At 51.2% G+C, this 17,153-nt stretch overlaps 1 protein-coding gene across 3 annotated transcripts in view; it reads right to left on the bottom strand.

Annotated features, from left to right (window-relative positions):
* Positions 1 to 1,861: 1,861 nt before the first annotated feature.
* The window catches only part of DPYSL5 (dihydropyrimidinase like 5), a 102,791-nt gene continuing 87,499 nt past the window's right edge, over positions 1,862 to 17,153 (bottom strand). For all 3 annotated transcript variants that reach the window (XM_007971191.3, XM_007971193.3, XM_007971192.3), the window contains exons 8-13: positions 16,986 to 17,142; positions 11,531 to 11,672; positions 9,637 to 9,779; positions 8,996 to 9,203; positions 6,919 to 7,087; positions 1,862 to 4,899 (exon numbers count right to left, since the gene is read on the bottom strand). In XM_007971191.3, coding sequence (XP_007969382.1) covers positions 4,814 to 4,899; positions 6,919 to 7,087; positions 8,996 to 9,203; positions 9,637 to 9,779; positions 11,531 to 11,672; positions 16,986 to 17,142 — 905 coding nt within the window. In that variant the 3' untranslated portion in view covers positions 1,862 to 4,813. The remainder of the gene's footprint in view (positions 4,900 to 6,918; positions 7,088 to 8,995; positions 9,204 to 9,636; positions 9,780 to 11,530; positions 11,673 to 16,985; positions 17,143 to 17,153) is intronic.

Below are 17,153 nucleotides of genomic sequence, written 5' to 3'. Positions count from 1 at the left end.
CCAGGCTGGTCTTGAACTCCTGAGCTCAGGCAATCCTGCCCCTTGGCCTCCCAAAGTGCTAGGATTACAGGCGTGAGCCAACACGCCTGGCTGACTACAAAGCAATTCTTACTGTTAGTCTATACCGGTGTATAGAGGTCAGTCTGTAATTCTGAGTTAGAAGATAGAGGTTGGTGGCTGCCTAGCTGCTGACTGGTGTGATTTCTCCAAATCCAGATTCTCATAAACAATCAAGGCTTATTTTAAAGTCTGAGTCTGTGGTCTTTTATTTTTCTACAACTACATACGTAAAAAGGCACCCCATGTCTTCCTGGGCATCTTTTATTTTTTCCCTGTAGACTGCCTGATAGATGCCATGTGCCAAATGTGTGGTCATGTTATTTTTTCATCCAAACCCAATGCATTTTTGGTAGTTAATCCAATTCTGGTGTGCTCTCCTGGTGTGGGAAAACAGGGTAACAGACACTTTGCAATACATTGCGCGGACTCGGCATCTATCTCAAGCTGACAAATCCATCTCAACCTTCAAATTTTAAGGTTAAGAAATAAGTACAGTGACCCCATAGTACTAGAAGCCACATTTTTTTTTTTTTTTTTAAAGACAGAATTTTGCTCTTGTTGCCCAGACTGGAGTGCAATGGTGTGATCTCAGCTCACAGCAACCTCCACCTCCCCGGTTCAAGTGATTCTCCTGCCTCAGCCTCCCGAGTAGCTGGGATTACAGGCGTGCACTACCACGCCTGGCTAATTCTGTATTTTTTTAGTAGAAATGGGGTTTCTCCACGTTGGTCAGGTTGGTCTCGAACTCCTGACCTCAGGTGATCCACCTGCCTTGGCCTCCCAGAGTGCTGGGATTACAGGCGTGAGCCACCATGCCCGGCCTTAGAAGCCACAATTTTACCCTTTAGTGAGAAAGAGTTTAATCAGATAATCCTCCCAACATCTGACGGAGCTCTAGAGAGAAGGCAGAGGGTCTCAACGCAATGGATGGGGTTGAGAGTACAGAGGGCAAACCCCAAAGGCGGGGTTCTGGACAGCCAGAGAGCAGCTGGAAGGTCCTTCAAAGGCACATTGGCCTTGTGATTTTTTTATGAAGCCATCGTTCCATCAGCCAAGGGTTCTGCCAAGTGGAGAGGTGGCTATGGGCTTCCAAAATGGTAGCCAAAAGAACAGGTGACTACAGGTAGATGGAGCGAGTCTAGTTTTTTCCCTTTTGCGCCTAATTCTTCCTCCTAATTATTTCAGATAATTTGGCAACCTTGTCCCTGGAAATCTGGCACCACTGGGGCTCCTGTCTCTCAGAATTAAAAAAAAAAAATCCAGTCTCTGCACAGGCCACCCAACAGGAGAGACAGATCAAAGCTGCCTTTTCTTAGCAACGGAAGCCTTGCCCAGTCACCGTAGAAGAGATCTCTGCCAAACTCCCTCCTCTTTGAAGAAACACAACAGAGTCCAAGTGAGAAGTAGCTACAGTTTAATACAAACCTGCACCAGAACACAACGTGTCGGGCTGTTTAGTTTTTGCCTCAAACGGTGGCCAAAGCACAGGACCGTGTGTCGTCTTGGGGTTGACACAGTCTTAGCACCATGACATTTACAGGGGAGTGGGGAAGTCACCTGGGTGCTGCGGTGCTGGAGGCTCCATCCCGACCCCAGGCTGTGCCTGCGCCGCAGCAGCTGGAGGGGGTTTGGGTTTCCTTGTGGTTCTGTGGCTTCTGGGTCAGTATCGGAAAAGCCCTCAGCACGACATCGGCTCGACAGAGACCTACTGTGGACTCCTAGCACTACACACACGCACGCACACGCACACACAGTAGCACAATTTTTCTGGCAACTTAACCCCACAAACCTAGAGAGCAGCTAAGGCAAGAACAACAGTATTTATTCAGCAAGTACAAGACCAGTTTGAGAGCTGCATTCAGTGCAACCAGAGACCCTTTCGTTCCAACCAGGAGCCAGTGAGGCTGGTGACGAAGCTGGCTGGAGCTCTGCACGGGGCAAGGAGTGCATGGTGGGGGCTGACCGCTCATTCGGCTCCTTGAATCTCTTTCTGATTTCCATCTAGAAGCTCCCGGGCAAAGGGTAGGGCCTATGTAAGGACTGGGGGTGGATGAAGCGGATGGCCTACAGTGGACCACTCCAAGATGTGGTTCCCCGGTGCCACGGGTCACGCATCTCTTGGGCGGAGGCACTCAGAGAAGGTAAAGCTTTCCTAGCCCAAGCAAGGATGCTTTGCCCAGCTGGCCACCACCACTGCTGCTGGGCTCTTTGGCATCTGCCCAAGGCCCATGACCCAGTGAGGGCTGACAGGGATAGAGATGGTGTGCACTGCACCAGGAGGCAGTGTCATGGTTTCCCCCATCCCTGGTGGCTTTCCCAGGCCTGAGTCCTCACCCCTGTTCCAATGGCTGCCACTTGCCATGAGCCCCTTCACCACCTCTGCTCCCTGACTGACCACCTCTGTCCTCTCAGCCCCTGAGTGAGGAAAGGGGGAGTGAAGGGAGAAGTGATGGTGTGGATGCAGCTCACACTGCACAGTTAGCCCCCAAAGGGTGACTAGTCCTAGCTCAAACACAGAATGTGCATGAGATTGTTTATAAGAAAGATGAGAAAAAAAAATCTATCTACCTGTGCAAAACAAAGCAGGCTGCCTACCAGGAAAGTAAGTCTTCTTGTTGGTTAAACTCTCAGGGGTGATCTACAATAGATGCCACCCCAGACCTCCTCTCCACAGCTGGGGTAGATAGCCAAGGTTGGAAGGGTGGTCACAGACACTTCTGGGGTCAGAGGGCCTGAACTTTCTGGGCCTCAGTTTCCTCACCTGTAAAATGGGAAGAATAGTAAGTGCTCCATTGTCATGAGGACCAAGTGAGAGGTCATATATGGAAGTGGTTTGAATACATGAACAGCAGTACAGAGATGTGCAGGGGCTGACTTTTTTTTTTTTTTTTTGAGACGGAGTCTGGCTCTGTCGCCCAGGCTGGAGTGCAGTGGTGCAATCTCAGCTCACTGCAAGCTCCGCCTCCCGGGTTCACGCCATTCTCCTGCCTCAGCCTCCCGAGTAGCTGGGACTACAGGCGCCTGCCACCTCGCCCGGCTAATTTTTGTATTTTTAGTAGAGATGGGGTTTCACCGTGTTAGCTAGGATGGTCTCGATCTCCTGACCTCGTGATCCACCCGCCTCGGCCTCCCAAAGTGCTGGGATTACAGGCGTGAGCCACGGCGCCCGGCCAGAGACTGACCTTTAACTGAGGATCCAGAAGCCTCGCACAAGCCTCACGGGCTGAAATCACATGTGCAACATGAAGTCACTTCCCACGGGGCAGACAAGGCTTAATAAGGGCAGGCGGCTGGGTCACTTCCCAGACCACTGGAGGTGGAAGGAGACACCTGGCCTCTAGTGTTTCCACGGGAACTTCTGGAGGGCCTCAGAAGCAGGGAGGGCCCACCTGGACAGACAGGGGAGAAGATGAGGCCATGAGCCGGCGAGGGCCTGGTGCCAGCCACGGGAGATCACGGCACCTGAGCAGCAATGTGGGTTCGACAGCCAGGTCCTGTGTGCCTGGGGTCTCCCTCCCTGGTGTCTGGCCAGCCCCTCTCCCACTCCTCCTCTCTCAGCAGGCATGAGGCCTCTTGCCAGTCACACAGGAGGAGCACTGAGTCTCTGTCCAGCAGGAAGAAGTTACAGGAAGCCGTGTGTGTGTGTGTGTGTGTGTGTGTGTGTGTGTGTGTGTGTGTGGTAGGTGGAGATGGGGGGAAGGCAGGGGGAGTGCCGGGAGTGACCAGGGCAGAGAGGGGAAAGGATACCTGCTTCCTGAAGGGCTGGCATCTCCGGGGCTAGCTTCCCAGGCCCCCTCTTGGAATGTGGGAAACTAGACAAGGAGGGGAGGGGAGGGGGAAAGGGCCTGGGCCTCCGGCAGCCCGGAAGGCCCCAGGCGGGGAGAAGAGAGGCCTGTGAGCCCAGCCCCTCCACCGCCCCTGCCCTGTGCTGTCTGGTTGGTGTCGAGTGCAGCGTCTCCTAAGGACCACATCTATTCCTGTTGCTATTCTATGCTAGTGACACAAGCACCGTTATTTTTCACAGGATGCACAAACAAGTCAAACCAAACTACTGCGCAAACCAAACGTGCAAAACCAAACCATTTACACGCGCCGGGCACCAGCCTCGAGCCCCGCCCAGCTACCCTTCTGGACCTGTGACCCCCCGAGGGTGTGGGCGGGGCACAAGAGAAGCTGGTGAGGGGCACCGGGCGTCCCAGCCACCCCCATCCCTGCCCCTACACAGGGCCAGAGGTGGGTTGGGGGAGATGGGACGTCCTGGGCATGGCTGGGAAGCTGACACCTGTCTGGCTTGGGAAATGTCACCACAGGGCCTAAGGGGTGGGGGAGGAGGCCTTTACTTTGAAACCACATCTGCTAAAGTGCTCTGGACAACTGGGCAGTCAGCCAGGGGGCAGGGCACTAAAGTCTGGGCTTTCCCAAAGCCAGCGGAGGCAGGAGTGAGAGGAAGGGCTGGCCAGGGCTCTATGCACTGGGCTCTGTGCATAGTGTGGGCTTCCTGGGCCCCAGAAAAGCCCACGGAGGCCAAGGCAGAAAGGACTACAGCAGGAGGAACACATCTCAAAGTGCCTGTTAGAGTTGGCTCGAAGCACAGTGAATCACTTTGCAGACATAGGGAGGGCTCCGCAGGTCCTGGGGCCCCCTTCGGGTGGTGTGCTGGCCAGCCCAGCCTCTCCTGCCCCTGAAGCTGTGGCCGGAGAGTTGCGGACTGGTGGCGGCGGTGTGTCCTCACTCGGGGGGCTGGGCAGTGCCTTTACCAAATGCCACTCGACCTGCCTCCAGGAGGAGCGAGGATCCGAGCTGAAGCTCGCTTTGGAACATGGTCATCGATCTGAGAGCCTGCCGGGAAGGAAGCACAAAGGGTGAGCTGGGCTCTTGTGCCTGCTAACAAACCACAGTCACCCTCTACTGGAGGCTCACTGTGTGCAGGGCCTGAGTGAATCCTCACAGTCACTCCATCCCATTTTACAGATGAGAAGACCGAGGCTCAGGGAAGTTAAGTGACTTGCCTCGTGTTGCAGTGTGTAACTGGCAGAGCCTGGACTTGGACCCAGGTTTTCCGGTTTCACAGCCTACATTATTAACTGCCCACTGTGCCAACCTCACTGCCTCATGTCTGGGCATACAGTCTCTTGTGCATGCAAGCCATCGGCCAGCCTGTTGGCACATGGGCCTTTGTACATACGCCTCAGTGAGTAAGCAAGAGAGAAAAATGAGGGTATGCCATTGTTTTGGAAAATGAAAGAACCACAGCCCAAAGGCCCCGCATCTTGAAATCCCATGACTTAGGTACAAAGGGAGGGTCTATACAGAAGGAGAAGGATTGGAAAAAAAACAAAAACAAACAAAACACAAAGGGAGGGAAAAGGAGGGTCTAGTGCCCCGGAGAGCCCAGCGGGACATTCTTCAGCCTGGCCTGCTTAGAACAGACAAGATTTGGGGTGGAGAGGAGGGGACAGGCTGCCTGATGCTTGCTGTCTGAGCGGGCGTTCTGGCCAGTCTTGGCTCTTGGGCAGGAGAAGAGGAGGCTGCTGGTCAGCAGGGGCCCTGCAGCTCTGGGGTCTTGGTGCCTCTCGGGTCTGGCTGCAGGAGAAAGGACCCTGCCCCGGCAGCGGTGGGAGTCCACGCCTCCCGGACTGGCAGGACCTAAGTGTGCATAAACAAGTCTTCCACGCCAGGGTCCCTTTCTGACTCCACTCATGGCCCATCACTGGTGGGAGTAGCAGTGGCCCTCAGGGTAGTGGAGCTATCATCTCAGCAATGAGACTGGTCCTGAGACCAGTGCCCAAAGCAGGACACACAGGAGCCAGGGCAGGCAGGCGCTGCCCCATTGGCATCCCTCTGGTTTAGCCCTCTGCTCTCACAGCAGGATGTTTTGTGTGCGGGGCTTGTCTCCCCCAGTAAACTCCAGGCTGTGGGCGGAAGGACCAGGGTCTTGCACCTCTCGCTGTGCCCATCCTAGCACAGCCCTCACAGAGTGGATGCTTGGTCTCTCTCTGGGCTTATGCTGAAGGCAGCTCAGTGGCGCTCGGGGAGACCCAGGGTCCTAGCCCCCTGCAAGTGGTGGTGACAGTTCCCACCTAAGCTGCCTGGAGGCCCGGGGCATCTTACAGCCTCTGCTTGTTCTCCATTGAGGGTCATCATTTATGAGCCTGTGGCTCGCATGGTGATGGAGGGGGTGGGGAGGAACTGCAGATAGTGGCTTTAAGAACTCGGATGGGACCCCCTAAGAACCTAGAGATTCCACAGAAGGACTGGGGCCAGGACCCAAGGGACAGAAAGATAAGAGAAAAAATTGGGCATCAAAAGTCGAGAGAAAATATTTTACTTAAAGTTAAAAAAAATTGTATACAACACAATTCCTGGTAAAAAAAAAAAGAAGGTGATGGTGGGGTAAAGGCGGGGACAGGTATGGGAAGGTCAGAGGAGGAAAGTGGGTAGCAGAAGGAGCAGAGAGGCTGCTGAGGAGTGGACTGGGGCAGGCCAGGGGCCACTGGGTGCAGTCCCGTGAACCACAGACAGGGCTGACTCTTCTGAGCTCAGGGCATCTTTGGAGCACCCACTGTGTGCACAGCCCTCAAGATGTTTCAAGGGTCAAAAATATCTGAACTTAGAAACCCTAAGGAGAGCCCCAGGTGGGCCATGGCCTATTAGAGCGGCTGTGCCCAGGGACCAGGATAGCCCTCCTGTCCCCACTAATGTCTGTGTGAGTCTAATATCCAAACCAGCACTTATCCCTGGAAATAGGCAACGGGAGGGAGGACAGGACACAAAAAAAAAGCAGGCGTAAGTCCCACTGCCTGGGTGGGCCACTCCTCCCGGCCCCCCGCCCTCCTCCCATGGCCCCCTGACTCTTACCAGAGAGGCTGAAGCTGGATTCATGAAGGTCCCGCATGCCCCCATGCCGGGTGACAGGCCGGGTAGGAGTGTCTGCGAGTGGGGTTCCCATCTCTTTTTTTCCAGGGTGCACGACAACAGCGACATCCCCTAGGTAGGGAGTGCGGTCCACTCCTCTAACCTTTAAAGTCTAGGGAAGGACGGAAGAAGAGCAGAAGCACGGGACAACACCATCAGAACTGACACAACTGTGGCCTCCCTGGGGGCCGGTGGGACATTAGACACTGCCACTCCGCCCAAGACCCAAATCACTGCAAGCGACCAAGCCTTCTTAAACCTTGAGTCCAGGGGCTGGAGTTTTCTCGTACGTCCTAAAGAGCATGTGCATGTGTGTAAGTGTGTGCATGCATGCATGTGTGTGAATGCACGTGTGTGTGCGTGCATGTGTACGGGAGAGATACTGGCTTCCCCCCAACACTGGTGGAAGCCTTACCAAGGCAGCAGGTAGAATCTGAGGAAGTCAACTTTAACCAAATTTCTTTTCTTTTCTTTTTTTTTTTTTTGAGACAGAGTCTCACTCTGTCACCCAGGCTGGAGTGTGGTGGCGCGATCTTGGCTCACTGAAACCTCTGCCCCTCTAAAGCGATTCTCCTGCCTCAGTCTCCCTAGTAGCTGGGATTACAGGCGCCTGCCACCGCGTGTGACTAATTTTTATATTTTTAGTAGAAACGGGGTTTCACCATCTTGGCCAGCTGGTCTTGAACTCCTGACCTTGTGATCCACCCACCTCAGTCTCCCAAAGTGCTGGGATTACAGGCATGAGCCACTGTGCCCAACCGGAAATCAACTTTAGAGAGTTCCCTCCCACACAGTACAACGTTACCCACCACCTTAGGCTCCCACGAAACCACACCCTTTACCGGTCTGACAACTCTGAGAGAACAGAAGCTAAACACAGCCCCATGTGGAGACAAGAGGCCCCCAGTAGCAACACTAGCTCATTCTGTACTCACAAAGGCAGTAGAGCTAGGAGTCTATATTCTACAACCAGACTGCCTAGGTTCCAGTCCCAACTCTGTCACTTGTAAACTGTGTGGCTTTGTGCCACTTACTTTTCTGTGCCCACAATACTAGTACCTACATCAGAGAGTTGCCGGAGAGCAGATGAATTAGTATGTGTAAAGCTGTTCCAACTGCTTTGGCACATGAGAGGCAACATAGAAGTAGGAGAAGTTATTACTACAGAGGTCATTTATGGTCCTACATCATATTAAAAAGTGCTATTGGGCCGGACGCAGTGGCTCACGCCTGTAATCCCAGCACTTTAGGAGGCCTAGGTGGGCAGATCACTTGAGCCCAGGAATTTGAAAGCAACCTGAGCAAAACGGTTAAACCCTGTACGTCTCTACAAAAAAAATAAACATTAGCTGAGTGTGATGAGTGAGAGACCCCGAGTTTGCTTTCGGATTTAGCCCTGTGATCAGGAAAGTCACGCTTTCTTCGTTCAGGCAGCCCAAGCCTGCGCCCCTACAGCAGACCTGGCAGTGGATTTCTTCGCTCATTGGCCTCCGGGAGAGAAGGGTCCTTAGTTTCTCTGAAAGCTCTGAGCCCTCTCGTGTGGTCTGTGTGCCAGCAGTGTGGGCCTCCCGTGTTCAGGTGCCTGTGCCTCCTGTGCTTCAGACAATGCTTTGCAAATGCCAGCTTTACCCCCACTTGCTTCATCAAGAGTGGGAGGTGGCCAAGCCAAAGCAGTATCTCCAGCCCCCAGCACCTCCTCCAACCCAAGCCTGCTTATCGGGAGGAGCTCAGCGGTCGCACACAGTCACATTTCCCATTTGTGCCCTCAGCAACTCAGGACCCCTGCTGCTTGACCACTTAAAATGCCACTTGGTAATCAAAGACAGGGAACAGAAATCAGCGTTTTCTGACTCTAGCGTTCTCCGGCCCTGCCACACACTCCCCTCTCAATGCTGGAGAGAGGGCAATGGAATTGGGTCCAAAACTGGAGTGAACATCTCTTTGAGATTTAAAACAGTCATGGAGGATGTTCCCCGGCAGGGGGCGCCAACACCCCTGCATCTTCCCCCTCCCACCTCACCTTCTCTCTCTGGACCAGCTTCTTGTAGACAGTGTCTGGGAAGGACCTCAAGGGACAGAACTTGCCGGTGCCCTCGGCGCACATGAAGACGCCGTTCTCATACACGACGCGCCCCCGGCTGATGGTGACCAGTGGCACGCCGTGGCAGCGCATGTTCTCGTACAGGTTGAAGTCTCCTCCCTGGACCTGTGTGCTGGCTGAGATGGTCCTGGTGGGGAGGCAATGGCGGGAGAGAAAGCGCTGAGGACAAGTCAAAATGTCACAGCTCCATCGGAGGGGTGAACCCCAAAGGCTGGTTGTTATGGGCTGAATTGGCTCCCTTCAAAATTCTTCCGCTGAAGTCCTAACACCCAGAACCTCAGAACATGGCCCTATTTAGGGCCTTTAATGTGATGTCATATAGGTGGGCCCTAATCCAATCTGACCAGTGTCCTTATAAGAAGAGGAGACAGACACACCAGACATGTGTGACACAGAAGAAAGACTGTGTGAAGGTGGAGGGAGAAGACGGCCAACTGTAAGCCAGGGCCATATTTTATGCTAGAAATAGTGCAAAGTTATATGCTTTTGGAGATCGGTAATGCAAGTCCTCTTCAACACCCCGAGCCCCTCTAGCCCTGGAGATGAGCAACAAACTTTACTTTGTGGCTTCTGGGTCCCACACCACCACATCAGCATCGGCTCCGGGGATGATGCGGCCCTTGCGGGGATACAGGTTCAGAAGCTTAGCCGCGTTGGAACTGGTAACAGCCACGAAACGGTTCTCATCCATCTTTCCTCCAACCTGAAATGTTGCAGAAAGTGTCAAGTCAACCAGGCTCTGGGGGTGGGCTTCAAACCCTTGGCTACCTTTGATGCCGGCCCATGGACTTTGGGCTTAGGTGGTCAGGACAGTGGTCACAAGGGGACAAAGCCATGAGCAACATCTCAGATGAGCCAGCCTGCTTGGCTGGGTCCCAGGTGCTCACTTATTCCTTTCTCCCTTCATCCAGCAACGATGGTGAGTGGTTGTGGTTCCATTCAGGCTGCCTGCCCGGGGCAAATCTGCCTCCTGTTTGTAAAACCTACTCTGCTCATGTGCCCACACGGATGAGTCAGGAATCTCCCTTCATCTACTAAGGGTGGTATTTTCAAAGGGTTATATACGCTCTTGAAAAACATCTTATTGTCCCACCCATGAGAGTACTATGGACTCTCTTTAAGGGGATTTCCTGAGCCATCTCCTTGGCCTTCCATGAGCTTAGTCTTGAGAACTTCAGATCTCTTTGGGGCTCATACTATTTTGAATTTAATCTGAGATAGATCAAGACCAAAAATACTTACTCTTCATCTGCAGAACAGGTGGTATTCAAATGAAGTCCCAGTTCTTATCTTTTTTGAAATTAATTAGACAAAATATATCAAATCAAGAGCCTTAAAAATGTTCATATCCCTTGGCCTAAAAATCCACTTCTAGGATGCTGTCTTAAGGAAATAATCAGAAATAATAATCAGAGGCCTGGCGCGGTGGCTCATGCCTGTAATCCCAGCACTTTGGGAGGCTGAGGCGGGCAGATCGCGAGGTCAAGAGATTGAGACCATCCTGACTAACCAACATGGTGAAACCCCGTCTCTACAAAAAATACAAAAATTAGCTGGGTGTAGTGGCGCAGGCCTGTAGTCCCAGCTACTCGGGAGGCTGAGGCAGGAGAACCACTTGAACCCGGGAGGTGGAGGTTGCAGTGAGCCGAGATAGCGCCATTGCACACCAGCCTGGGTGACAGAGCGAGACTCCGTCTCAAAAAAAAAAGAAATAATAATCAGAAATGCTGACACACACACTCATGAACAAAGAGGTTCTCCACAGCATTATTTGTAAGTGCAAAAATTAGAAACAGTGGAAAGTCCCAAACATCAGGGAAGTATTAAGTAAAATATGGTACTTTCATTGGAGAAAATATCATTCAGCCATGAAAAAAGATGCTTTTAAAGAATTGTTACTGATATAGGGAGACACTCAGGGTATAGTGTTATATGAAGAAAAAGAATCCTGGTTAGTATAGCAGTTAGTAAAAGAAAAAAATATGAAGCCAGTTATTAAAATAATGTGTAGCTGGGTGTGGTGGCTCACACCTATAATCGCAGCACTTAGGGAGGGAGAGGTGGAAGGATAGCTTGAGCCCAGGAGTTTAAGACCTGCCTGGGCAACGTTGCAAAAAAGAAAAAAAAAAGTACAGTACATGCACGGAACTAGAAAGAAATACACTATAATGTTAATAGTAGTTTAATTTTTAGGCATGGAATTAAAGGGTTTTTTTTTTGTTATACTTTTCTGTATTTTCCAAATTTCCATAATAGATCTTACTACCTTTCTAATTGGGGCAAAGACCTTTTGTGTTTTGTTTTTGAGTGAAACAAAGAGCTGGGATTGAACCAGCCCTTCTAAGAACATTCTTTGACAGGATCTGAGGAGTGAAAACTCTTACTGGATTAGAGCGGGGATGAAGCGGGGATTAGAGCAGGGATCTGATCGGGGCGGGGCTCTAGCAAACATACCACTCCTCTCTCCCAGATGACGCTCATGCGGTCCTGCACGCCACTCACTCCATGTGGGATCTTGGTGAAGTCTTCCTTGCCCATAGCTTTCTGTTTTGTGGTGAAAGGCCGGTGATCTGATGCCACAATGTTCAGAGTGTCACTGGGTAGAGAAAAGGAGGTGACCAGTAAGGGGAGGGGAGGGGAGGAACCTAGAGGGTGGGGATAGATGTAGGGAAAATCCTCAGTGTGGGAACCAGGCAAAGCTGACTCCAAGTTCAGCTCTGCTGCTTAGGCCATGTGGCCTCTATGAGTTACTTCATCTATGTGAACCTCAGTTTACCCATCTACAGAATGAGTGTGGCACAGTCTGTCTGTGTCACAGGTGACTTCAGTGAGATCCTTGGGATGGCAATGTTTAAGAGTGAAGAAAGCAGAGAAAAGCCGAACTTAGAGTCTAGCTGAAGTGAGATGGTGGAGGTGGTTCTACCCTCATGGAATTGTGTGCCGATTCCCTCTCATCAGCTCTCCAACCCCACCTGCTGACAGGCATTCACAAGGTCAGTGTTAAGCTTTGTTGAACAACTTGGACTCATACCTTCCTTGGGTGTGGGGATTCTAATGGACCAGAAGAGGAAGGAGGAACAGGCTAGAAGCCTGACTTAATAGACCGAGAGTGGCATGCAAGTCACTCAGTTCTTCCTCAATGCTGTTCATGACTACGGTCCTCACACATATATTAAGGCTGTCCTTGGGCCGGGTGCTCATGCCTGTAACCCCAGAACTTTGGGAGGCTGAGGCAGGTGGATCACTGGAGGCCACGAGTTCGAGATCAGCCTGGGCTACATGGTGAAACCCTGTCTCTACTAAAAATACAAAAAAATTAGCCGAGTGTAGTGGTGGGTGCCTGTAATCCCAGCTACTCTGGAGGCTGAAGTCAGAGAATTGCTTGAGCCCGGGAGGTAGAGGCTGCAGTGAGCCAAGATCGCCCCACTGCACTCCAGCCTGGGGGACAGAGGGAGACTCTGTCTGAAAAGAAGAAAAAACAAAGCCATCCTCTATCCAAGGCTGTGGGTGGCTAAGGCACAGGCAGGACTTCGAGGGGCTACTGGGCCAGAGAAGATGTAGGGAAGAACAGGGAGAGAGGGCTCATGGCAGCAGATCCTCTGCCCAGTGAGGGAGGCAGGCAGCTGGCCCGGATTCAGAGATCTCTGCCCGGATTCAGAGATCTCTGCAGGCCAAGGGCTCAGAGGCAGTGAGGGGCGGAGGAGAGAGAATGTCCACGAAAACCAGGCCAGGGCAACCTCAGGAGGAAATGGCTTTGCGGGGGCAGGGAAAGGCCTGGCTGGAGCAGGGGGGTCAGGTAGGGGAAGGAGATGACTGCTGGGACCACACTGTGGGTGCCCTGAAGGTCGGGGCAGTGGTCCCATTGTACTCTGTAGGAGGCCCCAGAGCCTTGTGAGTGCCCGTGGGCCATCTAAGATGCCCACTCCAGGAGACTCCAGGGGCAGAAAACATTATCTGACCTGGTGAGGAAGCATATTCTTAAGGCTCTCAGACAATGGCCAGTTAGCTACAGAGGGCTGTCTCCACAGGGAACTTGGCAGGGCTCATCAGTCTCAGTTCCCACCCAATGACTAATGTCTTTGGCCAAACCCGCGGTGAAGATGGCTCGCTCTTCCCTGGGCCAAAGAGGCTGCTCTGGCCCTTGCAGAGACTCTTTGCAAGAGATTCTCCCGCAGAGCCCCAAGGCTCCCCACACTCTCTGGACCTGCAAAAGCCCCCAAAGATGAATGGAATCTTTAGGGTTTCCTTTCTCCTGAGGGGCCCTCTGGATACTTGAGCAGGGCTCAGGGCAGAAGATGCCCATTGCAGTCATGAAGGGCAGGTCAGGGACCCTGAGAGCAACAGGTTCAACTCCTGCTCTTTAACCAGCAAGTCTTCCTGAGCACCCAGCTTTCTGAAAAGGCTCCTACACAAAGGTGCCCACTAGGCAGCCGTGAATGATGGTAGTTACATTCTAGGAGGCCCTCTGAGCTCTCTCAGTGCTGCCCTGAATCAGGGAGATAGGAAGCCCCCATCCAAACCATTTAAAGTTTAAAACATGACTGGCTTTGCCAAATGCTTTAAAATTTTATATGATCAAATGAAAAAATTTCTAAGAAGCCAGATTTTAGGCCAGGCACAGTGGCTCACGCCTGTAATCCTAGCATTTTGGGAGGCCGAGGTGGGTGGATCAGTTGAGGTAAGGAGTTTGAGGCCAGCCTGGGTAACATGATGAAAAAATACAAAAAATACAAAAATTAGACTGGGCATGGTGGTGCAGGGTGGCTCACGCCTGTAATCCCAGCACTTTGGGAGGTTGCACTCCAGCCTGGGAGAAAGAGTGAGACCCTGGCTCATAAAACAAACAAGCAAGCAAGCAAGCAAACAAACAAACAAATGAATAACTAGCCAGGTGTGGTGCTGCATACGTGTAGTCCCAGCTACTCAGGAGGTTGTACCTCTCCTTTCCAGCCTGAGTGACAGAGCCAGACCCTTTCTAAAAAAAAAAAAAAAAAAAAAAAAAAAAAGCCAGATTTTAAATAAAGGACAAATCATTATATCTACAGATTGAATTTTTTTATTCCTATACAGCCTAACAAATCACAAATCACATCCTAAAGTAGATAATTATGAAATAGCTCATATTTTCTTATGGGAATAATAATTGGTGTCTGGATTTTCTATCAAGTATTTTGCATCATATAAATTATAACCAATAATGTATTACAAAAGCAAAATTATAGTCATCATCAATTTCTACAAATAATTAAAATATTAAAATTATGCTCCAAATCCTATAAAGTAGCACCCATTTACAATATGCACTGATTAAAAAGGGATTCAGACTATTCTCATAACACAAAAACTACATTTCTACTTAAATAAATAGAATCAATTTAAATAATTAAAATACATTTGACAAAGTAGGCTAGATGTAAAAACTTAAATTATTCAATGATACTTATTCCCCCCAGTCTATTTGAATTTGTGTGGGTTTGGGTGCTGTAATTTGGGTGGGTTGAGGCACTTATTATCTTTTTTGTTCTTTCAGTAAATTTGCTTGTAGCAAGCAGGGGTGTTTCAAAAGATTCTTGACCTTGGAACCAAGCCCACATTATTATACTGGAGTCTTGGTAATTGTTTCTTTTATTGTATTGCTGCTGATGAAAAGGAGTTTGACTCATCTCAAAACAAGCTTTTTTTCTTTTTTTTTTTTTTTTTTAATGAAGTCTTGCTCTTGTTGCCCAGGCTGGAGTGCAGTGGCGTGATCTCGGCTCACTGCAACCTCCGCCTCCTGGGTTCCAGCAATTCTCCTGCCTCAGCCTCTGGAGTAGCTGGGATTACAGACATGAGCCACCATGCCCAGCTAATTTTTGTATTTTTAGTAGAGACGGGGACTTACCATATTGGCCAGGCTGGTCTCAAACTCCTGACCTCAGGTAATCTGCCTGCTTCCGCCTCCCAAAGTGCTGGGATTACAGGTGCGAGCCACCACGCCCAGCCAAAATAAGCATTTTTTAAGAGTAAGAGCTGATCTAGCATTTCTCTCTTCATCTTTACCCTCCCTGTTTATTTACATAATGTAAATATGTAAATATTGTAAGAGCTGCCACCACCTGGCACCCACCAAGGCTATGGGACAGAAAACAATGACCATCCCCATGCCATGGTGCGTACTGTCCTCCACAGAGGCCACCTTCGCGCACACCCCTATTGACGGCGCTCCACTCACACTGGCAAAGCCCCGCACACCCCAACTCTCTATAGGTTGTGAACATAATGGGATGGGAGTGGGAGTTTTCCAGTGGTTGGCAACCAGGACTGAAAGCTAAGGACATGGACGAGACAAGCACCTTATTACCTAAGAGAGCCACCTTCAGTGGGGCTGGTCGCTTCCCTCCACTGCTCCTGCACCATCCTAGAAGAGGCATATCCCCACCCCGCCCCGGGTCTGGAAAGCGGGACCCTCAGAGGGAGACTGAGGGGTTGGCAGGATGGAGAGTCCTGGCATTCCCTCCCCTCCTCTTTCCTGGGTTGAGTGGGGTTTCCATACCCTCTCCCCACCAGTTCACCCTGAAGACAAGGAGGGCATACTTCAAGAGGTTCACTTGTGGAGAACAGAGCTGAGAGCAGTGGGCACCTGCCTGGGCTGTGGGCTATGGACCTGCCTCTGAGCCACAGGGAGCAGAAAGGCTGTGTGGGCTTCCTCTGGGCCTCAGATACTATAGAAGGTGGCCAGGCATAAGTTGCGGGTCCTTGTTCACAGAGGCATTGCTAGTGCTGCAAGCTGGGAGAGATGCATGGCTGGGTATGGAGAAGAATCCCCTCACCTTTTGTCCTAATCCTCCTACCCCAACCCAAGCTGAGCTGGGGATCAGGAAGGGAGGAGATGGAGTCTTAAACTGGATGGAACTTCAATATCCAAAAGTGAAGAGAAAGCAACGTCTTCTCCCCGTTTTTTTTTTTTTTTTTTTGAGTTGGAGTCTTGCTCTGTCGCTGGACAGGCTGGAGTGCAGTGGCATGATCTCAGCTCACTGCAACTTCCGCCTCCTGGGTTCAAGTGATTCTCCTGCCTCAGCCTCCCAAGTAGCTGGGATTACAGGTGCCCACCACCATGCCTGGCTAATTTTTTGCATTTTCAGCAGAGACAAGGTTTCACCATCTTGGCCAGGCTGGTCTTGAACTCCTGACCTCAAGTGATCCACCCATCTTGGCCTCCCAAAGTGCTGGGATTACAGGCGTGAACCACTGTGCCCGGCCCCCAAAATGTTAATAGGAGAGAGAAAGAAGCTGCAAGCAGTTATTGGATAAAACAAAAACCCTTTCATGATTGGGTCCCGCTGAATTCAGACTGTTCATCAAACCATTTCCTTTAGGTTGGGACTGCATGGGAAAAGCAGTGTCAGAAAGAGAAGAGCTGGAGAAAGGAGATCTGGAGGAACGGTGTGGGGGAGGGGGAAGGGGGAAAAAGTGCAGAAGAAAAAGGGAAAGGGGAAGGAAAGGAGGAGAAACCCACAGAAGGAGGGATGTACAGACAAGGGGCACACGGGAGCCAATGAGAAGAGGAGAGGTGAAGAAAAGAAACAGAAAGGACCCCTACATTCTAGGGTAAGTCACAGGCCACATTCTGCAGCTCCCCACTGGGCTTTAGAGTAAGAGATCAATGTCCTTTGAAATTCCGAATAACCACTGTTCACAGTTCTATATGTGCTCTTCACTCTTACACTTCAGAAGCTCTCACTCCACATCAAGCGCTCATAAAGTCTCAATAGGATGGCAATTATCTGATGGGCTCAGAGAAGGTAAGAAAAGCACAATCATCCTGTGGGCACAATGAAATCAAACCTAGCTCAGATTTGTTTCCTGGGCCCTCTATGACGTCTTCCTAAAGATGTACACATCCCTGCAATGTGCTGCTGAAACGCCTTACTTGGCCAGCAGGCTCATGAGGTAGGTGGAGGTGTTGGTGTCCAGTCTCAGGGGAGGCACCGTGACGTAGGCAGCCGCGTGGGACCAGTCCTGGTGGTAGTAGTGTAAGCCTGTCAGCGTGGCATGTGCAGTGGTGGTCTCAGCCAGCACAACCTTCCCTGGAAGAAGA

This window comes from Chlorocebus sabaeus, chromosome 14 (assembly GCF_047675955.1).
Source record: "Chlorocebus sabaeus isolate Y175 chromosome 14, mChlSab1.0.hap1, whole genome shotgun sequence".
NCBI classification, from domain to species: Eukaryota; Metazoa; Chordata; class Mammalia; order Primates; family Cercopithecidae; genus Chlorocebus; species Chlorocebus sabaeus.
The sequence above is the reverse complement of the archived record's forward strand: the minus strand, read 5'-3'. Positions and strand labels throughout refer to the sequence as shown.